The sequence below is a fragment of the Ustilago hordei genome, assembly GCF_900519145.1.
Source record: "Ustilago hordei strain Uho2 genome assembly, contig: UHO2_contig_01, whole genome shotgun sequence".
NCBI classification, from domain to species: domain Eukaryota; kingdom Fungi; phylum Basidiomycota; class Ustilaginomycetes; order Ustilaginales; family Ustilaginaceae; genus Ustilago; species Ustilago hordei.
The window spans coordinates 2,564,701-2,583,131 of NW_024545270.1; the positions used below are offsets into that span (position 1 = coordinate 2,564,701).

At 53.4% G+C, this 18,431-nt stretch overlaps 4 protein-coding genes across 4 annotated transcripts; 3 read left to right on the forward strand and 1 right to left on the reverse strand.

Moving 5' to 3' along the window:
* Positions 1–1,329: 1,329 nt before the first annotated feature.
* Positions 1,330–3,957, forward strand: UHO2_00688 (uncharacterized protein; the record flags this gene model as incomplete). Its single annotated transcript, XM_041557308.1, has 1 exon — positions 1,330–3,957. The coding sequence occupies one exon, from the start codon at positions 1,330–1,332 to the stop codon at positions 3,955–3,957; it is 2,628 nt and encodes an 875-aa protein (XP_041413242.1).
* A 496-nt stretch (positions 3,958–4,453) lies between these two features.
* On the forward strand, positions 4,454–10,759 carry UHO2_00689 (uncharacterized protein; the record flags this gene model as incomplete). Its single annotated transcript, XM_041557309.1, has 1 exon — positions 4,454–10,759. The coding sequence occupies one exon, from the start codon at positions 4,454–4,456 to the stop codon at positions 10,757–10,759; it is 6,306 nt and encodes a 2,101-aa protein (XP_041413243.1).
* A 429-nt stretch (positions 10,760–11,188) lies between these two features.
* Positions 11,189–13,132, reverse strand: UHO2_00690 (uncharacterized protein; the record flags this gene model as incomplete). Its single annotated transcript, XM_041557310.1, has 1 exon — positions 11,189–13,132. One exon carries the CDS (start codon positions 13,130–13,132, stop codon positions 11,189–11,191), a length of 1,944 nt encoding a protein of 647 aa, XP_041413244.1.
* A 2,336-nt stretch (positions 13,133–15,468) lies between these two features.
* On the forward strand, positions 15,469–18,309 carry UHO2_00691 (putative coatomer gamma-2 subunit; the record flags this gene model as incomplete). Its single annotated transcript, XM_041557311.1, has 1 exon — positions 15,469–18,309. One exon carries the CDS (start codon positions 15,469–15,471, stop codon positions 18,307–18,309), a length of 2,841 nt encoding a protein of 946 aa, XP_041413245.1.
* Between the last annotated feature and the right edge of the window lie 122 nt (positions 18,310–18,431).

The following is an 18,431-nucleotide window of genomic DNA, read 5'->3' on the forward strand; positions in this document are numbered from 1 at the left end:
GACGTTGTCGTACTCGATGCGGTTTCGGCTGGAGGAGTGGACTGCTGAGGAGAGGGTGTAGCAGAAGACGGGCAGGTTGATGCTTGGGATGGAGCTGCGGCAGGGAGGAAGAGTACGGTGTGTGGGGAATGCAAGGTCGGGAGGAGATGAAGTTTAGGACGAGGAGCAGGAGGGATGGTTGAGCAGCTGGTTGACACAGATGAACAGGTTGAGTGAGTGAAGAGGTCTTCTGACAGCAGCAGGAGCTCTTGGTCTACTTGTGTACCTTTGCAGCAAGGAAGCGAGGGGAAAAAAATTGGCTGCGGAGCGCACAAATGGATCGCTTTCAATTTCTGCAGACTTCTTCTGATGATTTTTTGATTTTTTTTTTTCTTCTCCTGCCTGAGTTCTTCTAACTCTTCGGATCTTCCAAGGAAAATGAAAATGTTTTTCGGTGTTAGGTTTCTTCAAAATAGACGAAAAAGAGGATCTGCTCGGACGAAAGCAACCGAAGAAGACATCGCTGCCATGCGAGCGATTCAGAAGCGAGTCAGCTTCCGCACCACGCAAAAGCTTTTAACGTGATCCTGTGACAGACTGCCATGCCGATCTGCCTTTGTTAAACTGCACGCAATTGTGTCTGAGAATCACAAACTGAAGAAGTGTGGTTGCTGTCTTTGCTCGACGTCCTAAGGCATTTGTATCTCAATCCGTATACCGACTATTATCGAAGATGCCAACGATTGTTCAAAGCATCTTCACCGTTTCTTCCCAGAGGATGACGCTCATGAGAAAATCGAGCTCTGTTCGAAGGGCCAACTCGAAATCTCAAAACTCTGCTCAAAAATTGAACACAAAAAAGCTGAGGGAAAAAAAAAAAACAAAAAAAAAAAACAAAAAAAAAAAACAAAAAAAGTGGAAAGCTTGAATTTCGAACAGACCCTGATTGAGTTGCTGCAGCCAATGCTGTGCCAATGAGACGGACAAGGCTCCACTGTAAGCAGTTGTTCTCGCACGGCTAAAATTTCTCAGTTGGAAGATGTGCGCTCTTTTCCGGTTCTGGATTCCTCTGCAACACCGACACTCAACAACACAGCTACAGTAGAAGCAGAGGAAACTCCAGTGCCATCATCACCACTCTTCACGTTGTTGCACCATTGGTCCTGCCATCGATCTCTCCAGGCTCGCGCACTGTGATCCGTCCCACCAAGCAGCTTCAAGCTGTCAAAACTACAGAGGCGGACAGGCGCTGTTCGGCTGGACCATCAACGATCAACGCATGTACGCCTAACACGCTCATCACATCTGTTTCGCTCTATTGTTCGCCGACAACAAGCTCGATCGCTCAAGATGGCTCTTCGCTGCTACAGCAGAAGAAACCTTGTGCCCGCCTATAGAGCGCTGCAGCAGCGGATGTCGACTGCGGGCCCCTCAGATGTTGCTTGCACCGCTGTACCTGCCGCGCGGAGGTACGCCCACGACACATCTTCAGCATCGCAGCAATACTCATCAGCAGCACAAGATCAGCAGCATGGAAGTTGGTCTTTCTTCTTTCCCGACAATCTACCCTGGGCGCAGAGGAAACTTTTTGCTTCGCGAGCAAGGCATCCCCTTGTGAAGAAGCTCATCTCCGAAATCTACAGCACCTCCCGTGATCCTGCTGCCAACCGTGTCTGGAAAGCCTACATGGACCTCAAAGAGACCTATGATGCCGATATTGCAAGTAACTCGTCGGCAGCCTCGACCTCCCTTCTCACACAACTCGAGCCTGCCCACCTACAGCAGCTCTTACGAGCCATAGACCCTGCCGTAGCAAGGACACGGAAGCTAGCTCGAGCTGAGAGCAAGCGTCGCCAGAACATGCACGAGCAGCAATCGACAATCGCTTCTGGCAAATCACCTGCCAAAATTCTCGTCGCAGAGCCTCACAGCTCCAAGCACTCTGGCAAGATCTTCGACGCCCAACATCCTGTCCGCGAGTACATGCGCAGAGTCCAAATCATCTTCCGTGACATGAGGCTGCACTCATCCATCGTACCCAGCACCAGCTCCGCCTTCGAGTCTCTGCCCAGCCTAGCTGACTACAACCACGTCCTCTCGCGTCTGGCACCTGGAGGTCACATCGGCCCCATGTCGGCCATCTGGAATGGGATTACGGACGTCTCGCCAAAGGCTGGCTCACAAGGTCTTCATCCGAACCAGTACACATACAGGGAGTTGATGGTCGGACTCAGTCGACACGCAACCGAGCAGATCGAGAGAGTGCAAAAGGGAGAAGCGTCAAAGATGTTGGATTACTCCCCAAGGAAGAAGCAGCTGGAAAAGTCGGCGAGAGCTGCCGCCGCAGGTTTGGCCAGATTCGGTCAAGTCTTGGCACCTTCAGCACGAGCAGCTGCTATTCTCGCTGCTCTTCGCACCATGGCCCTTCTCAAAGACATGAAAGATCACGCAGTGACGCCTAACCAGTTCACACTCGACTTTGCCGCCCGAACACTCCGATTGGCAGGCCACATCGACGGTCTTCACCTGCTCATGCAACAGGCTTACGGCATTGACCTATCGTCTCCCGACACTACTGAATCAGCGGAGAAACAGTCTAGCGGCGTTGCTCCCACCACGCATACCCTCAACACCATCCTGATGGCACTCGGTGAGCAGGCCAGTGTGCCCGAGATGGTTGCTGCTTACGAGACCCTTGCTAAGCCCCTGCCTCTAGATTCGGCTCGTGCAGACACATCCTCTTCAGGAGAGGGCATCTTCTCCACCAACTGGAAAGATATCTTCAACAGCATGCGCAACCATGATGCTGAGGTAGCTCAGCAAGGTAATAGCATCGAAGAGACAAGCGTCCCAGACATTTTTGCATACGTCATCCCCCACAGGATTTATCCGAACACCAAGACGTTCCAGATCTTGCTCCGTCATTGCTGCAGCGAAGTCGATCCGCTTCGGTCCCCGGTGGCCCTCAAGACGCAAGGTGGCACCAGCTCGATCAACACATTAGCAAAAGAATTAACCGAGAAAGCCTTGGCCGAGATGCAGGATGGCGGGCCTCGTGCAGCTGAGATGGAGCGCAGGCGCAGGGGCGCTTACACTTTGTTCGCCAAGAGCCTTCTGTCCGAAGCGCTTGACCGGTCTGACGAGCTGCTGCGCTTGACAGCTCGCAACCTGGGAATCAACTTTGAGCTCACCGAGCAAACTGCCACCACCTCCACGAAAGGTACGGAGCAGTCCGAGTCTGTCGATGCCGAGACCGTCGAGAGTGCTATGTCAACCCAACTCAGGCCAGAATACTCCAGTGTCTCTGTTAATCCAGGTAATGCGTTAGAAGCCGACTTCCTTCCCATTCTCGAACCACCGGCCTTCTCCATCACTGCGCTCATGGTCGAGCCCTTTTTCTCGTTGGCGTCGCAAAGCAAGAACATAGGCGACCTTCGCTGGATTCGATCAATCTTGTCCAAAGCCCTGCAGAAAAAGGCTGCCGAGGTAAAGTTGATTGATGCAGCTTGGCGAGTGTACAGCGCACGCTTCTCAAAAGCACGCGAGCTCGTCACATCGCAAGACTCGACCGCTAAGCCGAAGCTGAGCGATCTGGAGGGCCTCGAGCCTCTAAAGCTCAACGACCAGAAGCAAAGCGAGATCTACGCCTTCCTCAACCGTCTGCGTCAACAACACCGACTAGCAGCCAGGCAAGCACAGGGCTTAGAACAGCTACTCTACGATCGACTGGACGAGCGCATGCAGGACCTAGCCGCACGCAGAAACCGCAAGAAGATGCAGCGAGTGAACAACCATCGCGAGCAACGCATCGTGGCTGAACAGCAGAGGATTGAGGAGGAAGAGCTTGAAGCTGCACGAAAGGCTGAGGCCGCTGAGGCGAGAAGGCTTCGAGCTCTTCAGAAGGACGAGCAGCAAAGCTTGCAAACCTCTGCCGACAATGCTAGTCCTCCATTGGAGGCTGCCGCTTCGACTGTATGAGCTACGACAATCGTTCATTTCTCCTTCTCCTACCACTTTTATCACATTGTATTTGTAAACATCAACTCGTCAAAGTAATAGGTATACTTTACGATTGCGTTCGGGTGCAACAAAGCAACTATGTACCGCATCCTGCCTGATTGAGATTGGTAGAGTTGTTGAGAAGGACGAAGGGTCTGGCTGGCAATTCTTCGCGTCGCTGCAAGCGCTACGTGTAAACTCAATCTTGGCCTCGGAAAATTCGACCAAGCCACGCCTCATACCAGCAGCGCACTGGCCACCTACACTTCTTCCTCAGTCCGGGCCCTCATCTGAATCCTCACGTGTTCGCCTCTCGTCACCTACTCCCATTACATTTTACGCCATCATTTGGCATCCTCGCCGAACAACACTGCTGCAGTGCTAGTCCTAGTTATCTTCGTGGCCGGTTCGACGCTGAAGGAAGTCAGGTCTCTCGATCTTCTCAGCATCAGCAACGAGGTAATTTCTCACAACCATGGCGGACGCTGAAGCAGCAGAGCGAGCCGCAAAGGCAGCTCGAGCGAGGGCCAAACTCAAAAAGCACCAGGCTCAGAAGAAGGCAGCAGCAGATGCCGAGGCAGGAGCTACAGCGACCAGCACCACCGACAAGGACGCCGGTGATGCAATACCGACAGGCGAGAACGGCTCTTCAACACCTCAGGAAGAGCCCGTCTCATCAGCAACTTCAGAGAAAGCTGAGCCACCAGAAGCCAGAGCACAGCCAAAAAACATCTCTGACAACAGTGCGGAGCTGCAAGAGGCTCAGAGCAAGGTTGCTTCTCTAACGACGCAACTCGAAAGCACACAATCCGAGCTCAGCGAGGCAACAGAGCGCTCGACAACGCTAGAGCACCAACTCAAAGGACAGAAGGATGAAGCCTCCTCTTCCGCCAACACTGCAGCAGAGTCAAGTAAGGCAGTGACAGAAAAGCTTCAGAACAATGTCGAAGTGCAGCGAGCGAAGGCAACGGATCTCGAAAAGGAGCTCAAGGAGGCTGACGAGCGTGCGAAGCAGTCCCAGACCAAACTTCAACTTTTACAGGAAGCAGGCGATAAGGCTGCTTTCGATGCAAAAGAGGCTGCTGCAAAGCTCGAAGCCGCCGAAATCAGGGTCAAGGACGCCGAGACCAAGGCTGCATCAGAGGCAAAGAGCTTCAAGCAGCTGAAAGAGGAAAAAGCGAAGCTGCAACGCGAGTCCGAAGACCAGAAGAAGCAGGCTGAAGAGCTTCGCAAGACGTTGAGCAGCAAAGACATGACGATCAAGGACCTCGAAAATAAGCTTGCTGACCCAAGCAAAGCAAATCAGACCGAAGCACTCAACAAGCAAGTCACTGAGGCGAAGAACGAGATCTCGAGCCTGGAAGCTGATCTCAGCAAGAAAGAGGAGGCGCTAAAAGAGTCGCAAGGCAAGGTCAACACGCTAGAAAGTCAGCTCGCCGAGCGCGAAGACAGCCTCAGCAAGGTGAAGGAGCTGCATCAAACAACCAAGCGAAAGCTGACTACTGCCACAGCTGAGGCCCAGAAGATCGACAAGGAGCTCGAGGACGTCAAGTCTCGACTCTCCAGCGCTGAGAAAGAGGGTGCGGACTCGCTTCAAAGGATTTCAGAGCTTGATGAGCAGCTCAAGAAAGCGCAGAACGACAACAAGGCACTGGACACCTCCAGCAGCAAGACTAACATGGACCTCGAGACCTCCAAGAAGCAAGTCGAATCATTGCAAGTCAAGGAGAAAGATTTGCTTGCAAAGCAAAAGGAGCTCGAAGGACTCAACGCTCAGACTGCTGACGAGCTCGCTGCACTACGTAAGGAGCTGGACATCCACAAGGGCGGCAAGGAGACGACAACCAAAGAGCTCGCCACGCTCGCGAGCAAGCACGACCAGGCGCGAAAGGAGTTGCAGCAAGTACATAAGCAGCTTGAGGAGGCTAGCAAGGCCCAGACCGAGGAGAAGCAGGTTGCTGATCTCACCTCGCAGCTCACATCATCCAAGACCGAGACAGAGAAGACGCAGCAGACGCTTCAGAGCTTGCAGACTAAGCTTGATGCGGAGATCAAATCCCACCAGCAGTCCGAAGAGGCTGCCAAGCAGCGTCAAGTAGAGCTCGAGAAGGCTACCAAGCGAGGCGAGGACTTGGACAAGCGACTGGCGGCACTCTTGATCGACCTTGAGGAGGCTAAGGCAAACCATCAAGCAGCACAGCAGACCAACGCGGATCGACAGAAGGACCTTGACGCAGCCAAGAGTGAGGCGACTAAGACCAGCACGGAGCTCGAGAACATTCAGGCCGCGCTCAGCAAGTCCGAAGAAGCTCTCAAGAAGCTCAGCAGTGAAAGGGATACACTTGACAAGACTGTTGCTGATCTTCGTGAGAAGCAGCAGGCCTCTGACAAGAAGGTCGAGACACTCACTGCTGATCTTACGAAGGCAACAAGCGACTACAAGGAAGCTCTCGGTCAAGCCGACCAGCTTCGTAAAGCCTCTCAGAAGAAGGACAGTGGTCTTGCCCAAACTCGAGAGATGGTCAAGACCCTCGAATCCAAGATTGCTGATCTGCAAAGCAAACACAGCAGTCTCGAAAAGACCACTGCCCGGCTTACTGAAGAGAAATCGAACTTGCAGAAGGAACTCGAAGTCACCAAATCCAACGCCGAGACGCACAAGTCTTTAACAGAAAGCAGAGCCAAAGAGATCGTGACCCTGCAGGACAAGCTATCGAGCACAGAAGCAAGTCTCAAGAAGGCTGATGAGATTGGCGCTGCTGCAAAGACTCGTATTGAAGAGCTGCAACGCAATCTACAGGTGAAGACTAAGGATCTCGAGGCGTCGAAGAAGGATGCTGATGCCAATGCTAAGTCTGCCGAGCAACGAGCGGCTGAGATCAAGACGTTGGAGGCCAAGGTCAAGGATGCCGACTCGAAGCTCGCAAAGGCTGGCGAGGAGGCCACCGCTGCCAAGGAGCAGATTGGAAAGCTGCAAGGTGAGCTCCAGGGCACGAGGAAGGAGCTTCAGGCTTCTCAGGCTGAAGCAAAGGTCAACAAAGCTGGAGCTGGAGAGAAGATCAAGCAGATCCAGGCTCTCGAGTCGAAGGTTCAACACACAGACGCTCAGCTCGCAAAGTCGACCGAAGATGCTAATACTGCTCAGACTCGAGTCAAAGAGCTGCAGAATGACCTGCAAGCCAAGACGAAGGAACTGGAAGGCAAGACGTCTGAAGCGATTAAACACAGCTCTCGAGCCGAAGACCTCGCCAAGCAGCTTGAGGCAACGCAGGCGCAGCGCTCAGACCTCGAGTCAAAGCTCAAAGACAAGACCTCAGCTCACGACGAGCTCACCAAAGCGCACAAGCAGAAGGTTGCGGATCACGAAATTGCCCAAGCTGAGCTTCAAGAGCAGCGCGGACTGGTCGAAAAGACGTCGAAAGACCACCAGCAGGTTTGGGAGGAAGCCAGAAAGCTCGGATCTCAGCTCAAGGACTTGCAAGCTTCGCACGCTGACGTTCAGCGAAAGTTCAAGCATGTTGACGGACTGCACAAGGAGCTTGTCGCTAAGCACGAAGAGCAACTTAGGTCAGCTGATGCTCAAGCCAAGGACCTCGAGACGGCAAAGATTAAGAACGCGGATCTCGAGACCAAGCTCTCCGAATCCAACGCAGCTCAGGAGAAGACCCGTTCGGAGTTGCAGGCGAAGGTGGACTCTGTTCAAGATCTCGAGAGCAAGCTACAGTCCAAGTCGGACGCTGTGAAGGACCTCGAGTCCAAGCTCCAGGCCGCAGAAGAGCAGATGAAGAAGTTAGAAGATCGTGTATCTTCCGGCGAATCAGCTCTCCAGGCGAAGTTGCAAGAGTTCGACACGCTTACAAAGACTTCCGAAGAGCAAGCCGAAAAGCTCCAGGGTCTGGAGAAGGGCTTAGCTGCAGCCCAGAAGTCAGCGAAGGATGCCGGCTTGAAGCATAAAGCTGCGGTCGCATCGGCGAACAAGCAGCTCGAGAAGGTCAGGACTGAGCACGAGGAAGCACTTGCTATGGCCAACGAGGAGAGAGAGGCTGCGGTGGCGGAGGCTGAGGCGCGTTTGCAGACTGTCAAAGCTGAATTGGAGCAGGCTGTACAGGAGCACCGATCGACGGCGGAGGGGAGGTCGATGGAGCTCGAGGCTGTGAAGAGCGAGTACGAGAGTGCCAAATTGGAGCATGCTGATGCGACTGCAGCGTTTGCGAAGCAGGTGGGAGAGCTCAGGGCGCAGCGTGAACAGGCTAAGGCTGAGCACGAGCAAGCGACAGCTAAGGCTGCTCAGGAGCATCAGGCTGCTGCTGCAGAAGCCAAGAAGCAGCTGGAAGCAGTCAAAAGCGAGTACGAAAAAGCGAAGGGCGAACACGCCGATGCTGTCGCGAAGGCTGGCAAGCAGGTTGTCGATCTCAAGGCTCAGCTTGAAAAGGCCAAGACCGAACATGCTAGCTCGCTCGAGGAAGCATCGAAGGATCGCGTGGCAGAATCATCAGTTGCGTCCAAGCAACTCGAAGCACTAAAGACCGAGCTTGCAAAGGCTCAGATCAATCATGCTGATGCGATTACGAAGTCTACAAAGGAGCTCGAGGATGCCAAGGCAGCCTTTGAGAAAACGAAGGCCGAGAATGCCGACACTGTCGCCAAGTCCAACAAGCAGCTCGAGGAGCTCAAATCTCAGCTTGAAAAGAGCAAAGCCGAGCATGCCAAGTTGATGGATTCATTATCGAAAGAGCATCAAGCAGCAGCAGCACGGGGATCTAAGCAGATCGAAGAGCTTAAAGCAACATTGGAGAAGACGAAGTCCGATCACGCCAAGTCGCTTGAGAAAGCTACCAAGGAGCACCAAACTGCGGCAACCGAAGCATTCAAGCAGCTCACCACCCTTCAATCAGAGCACGATAAGCTCATATCTGCTCACACTGAAGCCAACACCCAGCTCAAAGACTTCCAAGCTAATGTCGACAAGACCAGCTCCGACCGCAAATCTCTCCTTACCGAGCGGTCCGAGCTCAACTCTCAGCTGGATAAGCTACGCACAGACCACGAGAAAGCCCTCTCTACGCACCGTTCTGAACTTGAGAAGGTCCAAGCTCAACTCTCATCTGCTAACGCTAACCATTCTTCTGCTACCCAGGCTTACGATAAGGAGCTTCAGAGCCTCAAGAACTCGCTCGAGAAAGTTATGAAGGAACGAGATCAGCAAATGGCAACACATACGAAGGAGATGCTGAATTTAAGTAAGGGGCTGGAACAAGCTCATGCAAAGATCGGTACGAAGGATGCAGAGTTGAAGAAGCACCAAGAGGAGGTTGCGTCGGTGAAGAGTGAAATGGGTGGCAAGGAGAAGGATCTGAAGAGGAAGGCTGAGGAGCTGGAAGAGTTGAAGAAGCAGCTCAGTGCAGCGCAGGGCAAGGTTGAGGAACATAAGAGGGAGTTGAGCTCGAGGGGAGAGCAGCTGGACAGGCATATTCGTGATCTGGCAGCGCGCGAGGAGCATATCAAGTTGTTGCAAAGCGACCATGCTTCTGCACTATCTCAGAGGGACGAGGAACTCGAGATGGTGCGCAGCCAGCATGTGTCTACCCTGACTTCCGAACACACACGACTTGAACAAGCCCTTGCCGAATCTGAGGGGTCCATTTCCAGTTTGCAAGCCGAACTATCAACCCTCAAGGAAGAGCTAGAGACCGCCAAGTCGAGTATGGAGAAGAACGAGGAGGAGAAATCAACCTCTTCTTCCAAACTCGACAAACTGTCGACCGAAATCTCCTCGCTCAAGAAGAAGCATCTCACTGCCAAGTCTTCTTCTGAAGCGGCAAAGAAGGAGAACGCTGAACTGCGATCCAGGATCTCCGACCTTACCGCACAGCTAGAGCAACTTCGAGGGGAAGGAAAGAAGCAGCGCGAGGGTTCAGATTTGGAGGTCGAAACGCTGCGATCAGAGTTAGAACTTGCAAAGGTCCGAGCGCAGGAGGCGGAAGCGGCGGCCGTCAAGTTGCGAGAGCAGCATGATGCGGAGCTGAAGCAGCTCAGGAAGAAAGGAGAGGAGAAGGCGAAGGTGGTTAACAAAGAAGTCTTCAGTAAGGAGCACGTGGAAGAAGTGATTCAGAGTCATGAGTTGGAGCTCAGTACGCTTCGATCCCAGATCCGCAAACTGGAAGCGAGCGTATTCGAAGAGACGGATAAAGCTCATCGTGCGACACGTAAGGCTATCGAATTGGAGGAGAAGCTCAAGTCCCAGCCTGGCGCTACAGAGCCCAGCTCCTCTTTGAAGCCCAAAGGTGATAGTGGTAGAAGTCATCGCAGAAGCGCCACATCCTCCCACGTCCCATCTCTGTCCCCACTCGCCGAGAGGGAAGCCTATGACTATGCCACACCTTCCACACCTTCTTCCACTACCTCTTCCACCACCACACCTACAGCAAGGAGGGGCATTCGAACAGTCACAGCGTCCGAACTCCCCTTACCTGCCGCACAACGTCACCGTCGTCGTGAAAGCTTACAAATGCTTGCTGCTCGTATCTCCGACAATCCGCTCTCACCATCTTCTTCTGCCCCACCCACCAGCACATCATCAACCGCAGTTGGCGGTGGCTTGCCGGGTATGAAGTCAATAAGATTGGAAAGTAAAGGTCACACACCATCAAACTCTGTCTCCCACACACCACTAGGACCGGATAGCGACGGAAGTCTCAAACAAGCCGGAAGACGACAACAGTTCGCTAACGACGAATTGCTCTATTGCGCTTGTTGTCGTGACGACCTCATCATTGTCTAGTCCGGCAAGGCTTACGGAGCTCAATTCTATATTATCTTATCTATCCCATCAGACGCCTGTGTTGAAGTGAATAAACAAAAAATTGGCATTCATACAACAAGAAAAAAAAAAAAAAAAAAAAAAAAGAAGACTGTGCTCGGAACAAAGTAAAAGCAAGGGGGGAGGGGGTATAGCGGCGCATAAGAAAGCCTGTTCCAGACCGTGTTAGAGGTACTCGAGAAAGTTGCTAGACTGTTGGAGAAAAGTTCGTGCTATAAAGATAAAATATTGATGCTGCTGCTGAGATAGTGTGTGTTGCGAGTTGTTTTGCGGTCAGAGGGAAGATGGGAAGAGATTTGAGTTGGATCGAACGGGTTGTGAGGCTGTTGGAGCCTCGTTCACACGTACCCTTCATTCGGCTGAATATAAGATGCGGAGATTGGAAGGTGTTTACTCCTCACGATCGCGTTTAAGCTGAGCATGCTGGCCGTTGGCACCGCTGCTGTTGTTGTTTTTCGCATTGCCTTTACCCTTTCCGCTGTCCTCTCCCGCGCCAGTTCCGACTCCTCTAGGATGCAAACCACTTTGCCTATCCGGATTCTCCTGGTTGCCAAAATGCCCATCGCCACTCACCACTGAACTTCCATGCGCAGTCGAAGGGCCAGATCCACTAGCACTAGGTTCACCCAAATTGAACGGGTTAGGCACCGCACTCTGATCCAGTCCACCTGGCATAGCCTGATCAGGTCGAACAGTGATCAAACTCTTCAACCATCCATTCTCCGCCTTCAGGCGTGCGTTTTCGGCCTCGAGATCGGCAAGACGCTGCTGCAGCTCCTTGGCAGCCTGTTCGAGGGCTGCTTCACGTTGCTTCTTCTTGATACGGAATCGAGCAGAGGCAGCGGTATTGCGGCGACGCTTGTCTTCTTCGATGGCGAGACGGTTGGCTTCGGCGTCTGCTTCTGGGTTGCCAGTGTCGATGAGTTTGAGTGGAGGAATCTCGTAGCGACGTTCAATGTCTTCGATACGGCCAGAAATCTCGTCCGAGTCATCAGGGTCGGCATGATCGTGTTGCGCTTTCTTGCCTTCAGAGGTGCTGGTGCGCTTCTTCTTGGAAGGAGCAGAGCCTGATGCCGAAGCTGAACCCGACGCACTGGACTCACCAGCCTGTCGGTCGGCCGCATCATAAGAGCTGCCGCCGGCCGAATGAGCACCATTGACGCCAGCATGGCTGTGAGAGCCAGAGCGAGGACCCGTGTCATTGAGTAAGCCATTAGCACCTGCGCTTGGGGCAGCACCAGGGGCGGGCGAAATCTGAGCAGGCGAAGAGGCTGGTACACCTGCGCTAAGCAGTGGAGCCCAGGGAACGTTCGCAGGCGATGGCTCACTGACGCTGCTGGCTCTAGAAGCAGCCAAAGGCTGAGCTGCTAGCCAAGGAGTCGCGACAGCGCTGTTCGGGGCGCTAGTTTGCGCCTGTGCAGCTTGCTGGGCACCAAAACCAGGCAGCCCAGCTCCTCTGTTCACAATACCTGCGAGGTGTGATTGCAGCTGCGGGTTCGTAAGGCCGGCGAGTTGGCTGAGACTGGCGAGTGCGAGCGGGTTGCTGGCCAGAAGATGCTGCAGGGCGAGAGCTGAGGTCATGTCGATCGATCCTGCGCCGAAGCCAAGCTGAGATGGCTGCTGTGCGTTCTGCTGAAGATTAGGGAAGCTGCTGAAAAGCCCAAATGGAGGGGCAACACCAGGTCCTGAAGGGTTGGTCGGTTGTGATGGTCTGACGGCAGCATTGAAGTTGGGTGCGCCAGGGAAGAAAGGCTGTTGTTGCTGCTGTTGTAGTTGTTGCTGCTGTTGTTGTAGTAGTTGTTGCTGCTGTTGTTGTTGTAGTTGTTGCTGCTGTGATGGGTGAGAGGATGAAGCATGCGGCTGAGATGTGGGAGGGTAAGACTGAGCGGAGCTAGGTTGGGTGGAATCGACATCACGAGCCTTGCCTCGCAAAGCATGGCTGCCTCGGGAGCTTGCGGCAGCATTCCTGGCTAGCCTTCCCCGCTCCTCTTCTTGGTTGCGACGGTTCTCGTCCTCGCGTCGACGGTTGTGCTCTGCCTCCTCCTTTTCCTTCTCTTCATCACCGAGCAAGGCATGCCCGGTGGGGCCGTCGAAGCTGAAGTTGGCATTGGTCCAGAGGGCTAGCTGATCGGCAAAGTTGGGGTTCTGACTGCCGTTGGCGTCATTCTGGCCAGATACGCCAGCAACGTGGTCCCCAACGGCGAAAGCATCCAGGCTGGCGAGCATGTTATCAGAACGCGAGTTGGAGCCGCTTTCGTTCTGAGAGTCGGCACCAGGGGAAGTGAATTGGTTGAGTCCAAAAAGGAAGGAGTTTGGACTCTCCTCGAAGGGCATTGCTTCTGCCCGAGCCTTGATCTGCGTTGCAAGGCTCAAAGTCAAGAGTGGACAGGGTCGAATCGCCGAATAATGGGTTGAAGGTCAGTGCGGACGTCGCAGACACCGGTGTTGGAAGAAGTAGATCCGAAAGGTGAGAAAGGAGCGGTGATGAAGGCGCGGAAGACAGCGGATTGCGAAGACGAGGGAGCGATTGTGTGGTGTTGGTTGCTGGAAGAAAGGACTGATTTAGGAAGAGTCAATCGTCGATAGCCGGGGGCGATGCAAACAGTTGGAGATGGAAGCGAGTTGCGGTCAACAGTTAGCGTGCGATAAGGAACGAGGCGTATGTGCAGCTCTGCAAAGACGGAGACGCCCTGCCGGTGAGTGCCGAGCAGGAAGGAAGTAAGTAAAGTATTGAAAGCGACGATAGACTAAAGAGAAGGTGGATATGACGAATGACAAGATGAGCGTTCAGTCGAGACTGCTGGTGCGACTTGACTGAGGCAAGCAAGCAATGGAGGAAGTGTGCATGAGCAGCTGCTGCCAATCTTTGGTGAGAATCGGGACTAAGTCGCCAAGCGAGCGAACATGATTCTCTGCCAATCTGTCTCTGCCAATCTGTCTCTGCCAATCTGTGACTTGACTACTTAGGCGGCTGTGCCGATTTCAGCGATTCGGCAGCAGCCCAAAGAAATAAAATAAAATAAAATAAAAGAAAAGAAAAGAAAAAGAAGAAAGAAAAAGGCGCCGGGCTGATTCACCTTGCTAGCGCGAGAGAGAGAGAGAGAGAGAGAGAGAGAGAGCTAGCTCTGGGAGCTCTGCATTGGCTCAAGGGTTCGGAATCCGCCGAAGAAAAAGAACAGAGCACGTTTTTCTGGAAATATTTCCACACACTGCCCAAGTGGCTGAGGTTGGCTTTTTCCGGCTCAAGAGGCTGAGAACGTTAACACCGAGAGAGCTCTCACGTCGTCCTTCCTGATTCTTTGGCTTGTGAAGCGGCTCTTCCGAAGGAGCGTCGCCCGCTCGACGATCTTCAACCTGACACCTCAATACTGGTGTCTACTATCAATCCTAAGCACAGCTTCAGCAGTAGTGACCTTGGCGAAGCGCAACACGGAAGATCGCGTCGAGCTTACGTGGAGCATGGTTCAAGCGTTTAAAATTGCCGGCCGGTGGGACGAGACGATATACCCTGCCCTGCATATGTGAGTGAGCAAAAAGCTGTGTGAGAGTAAAAGCCGGAACAGCTGCCATTTCGACTGTCTCGAGTACAGTCTGCACTGTCTGTCGCTTCAGATTGCCTCTTTTTCGACACGACTGACGTGATTGGCACTCCTTACTGATTGATTGGCACCGCCTCCTCTTTTACCCACACTCTTCTTCCTTCGTCATCTGTGCTCTTCATCACAGCATTGTCGAGAAGCTGTGACCAACATCAGTTCGACGATCGCTTTTCATCGGGCTCCGTTTTGTCGATGAAGGAGGATCTTCTGCGTCGAAGACAACAATGCCAGAGCTGAGTAGACAACAAACCTAACAAGGATATTTGATTACATAGTCGCTGTCATTTTGCATCACGTGATCAGTCAAGAAGGCGTGGCCTCTTCACAACATCACCAAAGCCAGGCCGTACTATTAGCAGCCTGGTTCGTCGATTATTTGCCCTCCCTATACACCCTCCCTTGCCGCTCGTTTCTGCGCTCGACCGGCCGGTAGCCTCCTTGTCGAACTTCGAGGGCCTCACGGGACTTTGCCTGCAATCCACTTAGTTTTGTTCGTGTTAGGTATATACAATTTCGGTCTTGTTTCGTGCGATTGAGTCCAGACGGGACCTTTTTTTTTTTCTCTTCTTTTTTTTTTTTTTCTTTTTTTTTTTTTTTTCTTCCTTTTCTTTTGGATCGCGTTGTCCGACCCGATTACGGTGCATCTGAGCAGTGTCAACGCACCAACCAACCTTTGACAGGCAGCAAAGAGCCACACAGAGAGTGACGGTCGGACCCGCGTCGTTTATTCGTGACTGGAAATGCACACGGGCCGCCAAGTGCGAGAAGGTGTTGAGCTGGAAGGTTTTGTCGGCACAACACAGCCCAGCACAACTGCTCACAGCACACCAATAACGCTCAACGCACACTCCGACACGTGATGCTGATTCCAACTGAAACAACGTATCGTCGACACTGAATGGATCCACTCCACCTTTCTTTCACACATACCTGTCCGCACCTATTGAAGCTTGTCTTCTCCATCATCGTCTTCTATCGCTTCTATCTTCACGACATAGCGGGTCACTGGCACTACTTTTCGTCAACACCGTCCGCACACGGAGCTCGGTGCAATCTTGACAGCCAGTCACCATGTCGTTTAAGAAGGACGAAGAGGTCGGAGCCACCGGCTTCTACCAGGACAAGAGTTCCGTCATTCAAGAAGCTCGTGTCTTCAACGAGACGCCCATCAGTCCCCGAAAATGCCGTATCCTCCTCACCAAAGTCATCTATCTCTTGTACATGGGCGAGACCTTCAGCCGACAAGAAGCCACCACTCTCTTCTTTGGCGCAACCAAGCTCTTCCAGCACAAAGACCCAGCACTTCGACAGATGGTCTACCTGGCCATCAAGGAGCTCTGCCCCTTTTCCGACGATGTCATCATGGTCACCGCCTCCATCATGAAGGATATGCAGCCCAACGTTGAAGTCATCTACCGTCCCAATGCTATCCGTGGTCTTACTCGCGTCGTTGACCCCTCCATGGTTCAGGGTCTTGAGCGATTCTTCAAGTCCGCCATTGTCGACAAGAACACTTCCATCAGCTCCGCCGCCCTTGTCTCCGCTTACCAACTTCAGACCGCCGCTAGGGATGTCGTTCGCAGGTGGGGTAGCGAGGCTCAGGAGGCCATCAGCTCCAAGAGCTCGTCCGGAGCCAGCTTCTCTAGTGGCTTCGCTGGAGCGGGTAGCTACCTCGGCTTCGCCGGATACGGCTCGTCACAGTCCCAGCAACAGAGCAGCTACCAGGCCGTCGCCAGCAGCAGTTACATCACCCAATACCACGCCCTTGGTCTTCTCTATCTCATCCGACAGGGCGATCGCATGGCCATCACCAAGCTTGTTCAGCAGCTTGGAGGTGGTCGCGGCGGTGCTTCTAGCGGTCAAGGCAGTGTTTTGCGCAGTCCCTACGCCATCTGCATGCTTGTTCGATACGCTGCCAAGGTTGCCGAAGAAGATCCCAACCTTCGTGCTCCCATGATGGAGCTCCTCGAAGGATGGCTCCGACACAAGAGCGACATGGTCAACTACGAAGCTGCTCGTGTCATTTGCGAGATGAAGGGCGTGTCCACCCAGGACCTCTACCGACCCATCGCCGTCCTCCAACTCTTCCTCTCTTCTCCCAAGTCGACCCTCAAGTTCGCCGCCATTCGGACACTCGCCAAGCTCGCTCAGACTCAGCCTGCTGCCGTTCAGACCTGCAACGTCGACATGGAGAACCTCATCACCGACACCAACCGAAGCATTGCCACGTACGCCATCACCACCCTGCTCAAGACCGGTAATGAGGCTTCCGTTGACCGTCTCATGAAGCAGATCAGCGGCTTCATGTCCGAGATCAGTGACGAGTTCAAGGTCATCGTCGTCGATGCCATTCGCAGTCTCTGCCTCAAGTTCCCTTCAAAACAGACCGTTATGCTCAGCTTCCTCGCTGGTGTGCTTCGCGACGAAGGTGGATTCGAGTACAAGCGTGCTGTCGTCGAGGCCATCTTTGATATGATCAAGTTCATCGGCGAATGCAAGGAGACTGCTCTCGCTCACCTTTGCGAGTTTATCGAGGATTGCGAGTTCACCAAGCTTAGCGTTCGCATCTTGCACCTTCTCGGTGTCGAGGGTCCCAAGATGCCCCAACCCCACAAGTACATTCGCTACATATACAACCGTGTCATTCTCGAGAACGCCATTGTACGAGCTGCTGCCGTAAGCTCGCTCGCCAAGTTCGGTATTACCGACAAGTCGCTCAACACCCGAATCAAGGTGTTGCTCGAGCGATGTCTCGATGATGTCGATGACGAGGTGCGCGACCGTGCTGCCATGTACCTTCGTGTGTTGCGCGGGTCAAGGTTGGCGGCTAAGGTGGTGAACGACGAGTCGAGCTACAAGCTTACTGCGCTCGAGTCGGCCTTGCAATCGTACGTCTCGGATCCCTCTTCGTCTACGAGTGGATTCGACATTAGCAAGATCCCACGTGTCACTCGCGAGGAGGCAAGACAAGAAGCACTTCGAGCCAAGACACAAGCGACCGCAAGTGTTGCTATGGCCGCTGACAGCTCACAAAGCGTGCACGCTGCTTCCAACAACGGTGCTTCTTCGTCCAAGGCTGCTTCGTCGGCCGACTCCGAGACTTTGTATGCCAAGCAATTGGCTGAGGTGCCTCAGTTCGCCGACTATGGAACGGTGCTCAAGAGCTCTACCAAGCCGGTGGAGCTCACAGAGTCCGAGACCGAGTACGTCGTCAGTGCAGTCAAGCACATCTTTGCCGAACACGTCGTTATTCAGTACAACGTCACAAACACCTTGCCAGATACTGTCCTCGAGAACGTCGCTGTCGTAGTTGGTGGAGCTGCTGAAGCCGGTTTACGGGAAGACTTTATCGTCACTGTCCCCGCTCTTTCGGCGCAGAATCCGAGCGGTCAAGTCTATGTCTCATTCACACGCGAAGGCGGTGCAGAAGACTACGCCCAAGGAACCCTCACCAACACTCTCCGTTTCGTTTCGAAAGAAGTCGACCCATCTTCCGGCGAACCCGAAGAAGAAGGCTACGACGACGAATACCAGACCGAAGAACTCGAGCTTGGCGTTGCAGACTACATCAAACCCGTCTATGCCAACTTTGGTGAAGAGTGGGACAAGTTGGCATCTGCACCTACTGCAACGGAGACTTTCGCGCTCACAGCATTGGACGGGCTCAAGACGGCATGCGATACATTGATCGAGTTGTTGGGAATGATGCCTTTAGGTGGAACGGAGAGTCCTTCTTCGACGTCTGTTCATACTTTGAATTTGTCAGGTGCGGTAGCGGCACCGGGTAAAGCGGTGAAGGCTTTGACGAGGTGCAGAATGACTTTTGCTGCTGGACAGGGTGTGACGATGGAGTTGTCTGTCAGGGCCGAGTCGGATGCTGCTTGCCAGCTGGTGATGAGCGCGATTGCTTAGAGCCTCCCCTGTCTCTTTCTACACTCTTCCCTCTCCCCCTTAACTTTCCCTTGCACATCTTGTACACACATTGTCAATTGCGAAAGCTTTCTCTTACATCTAGCTGAACCTGAACCGAGTCT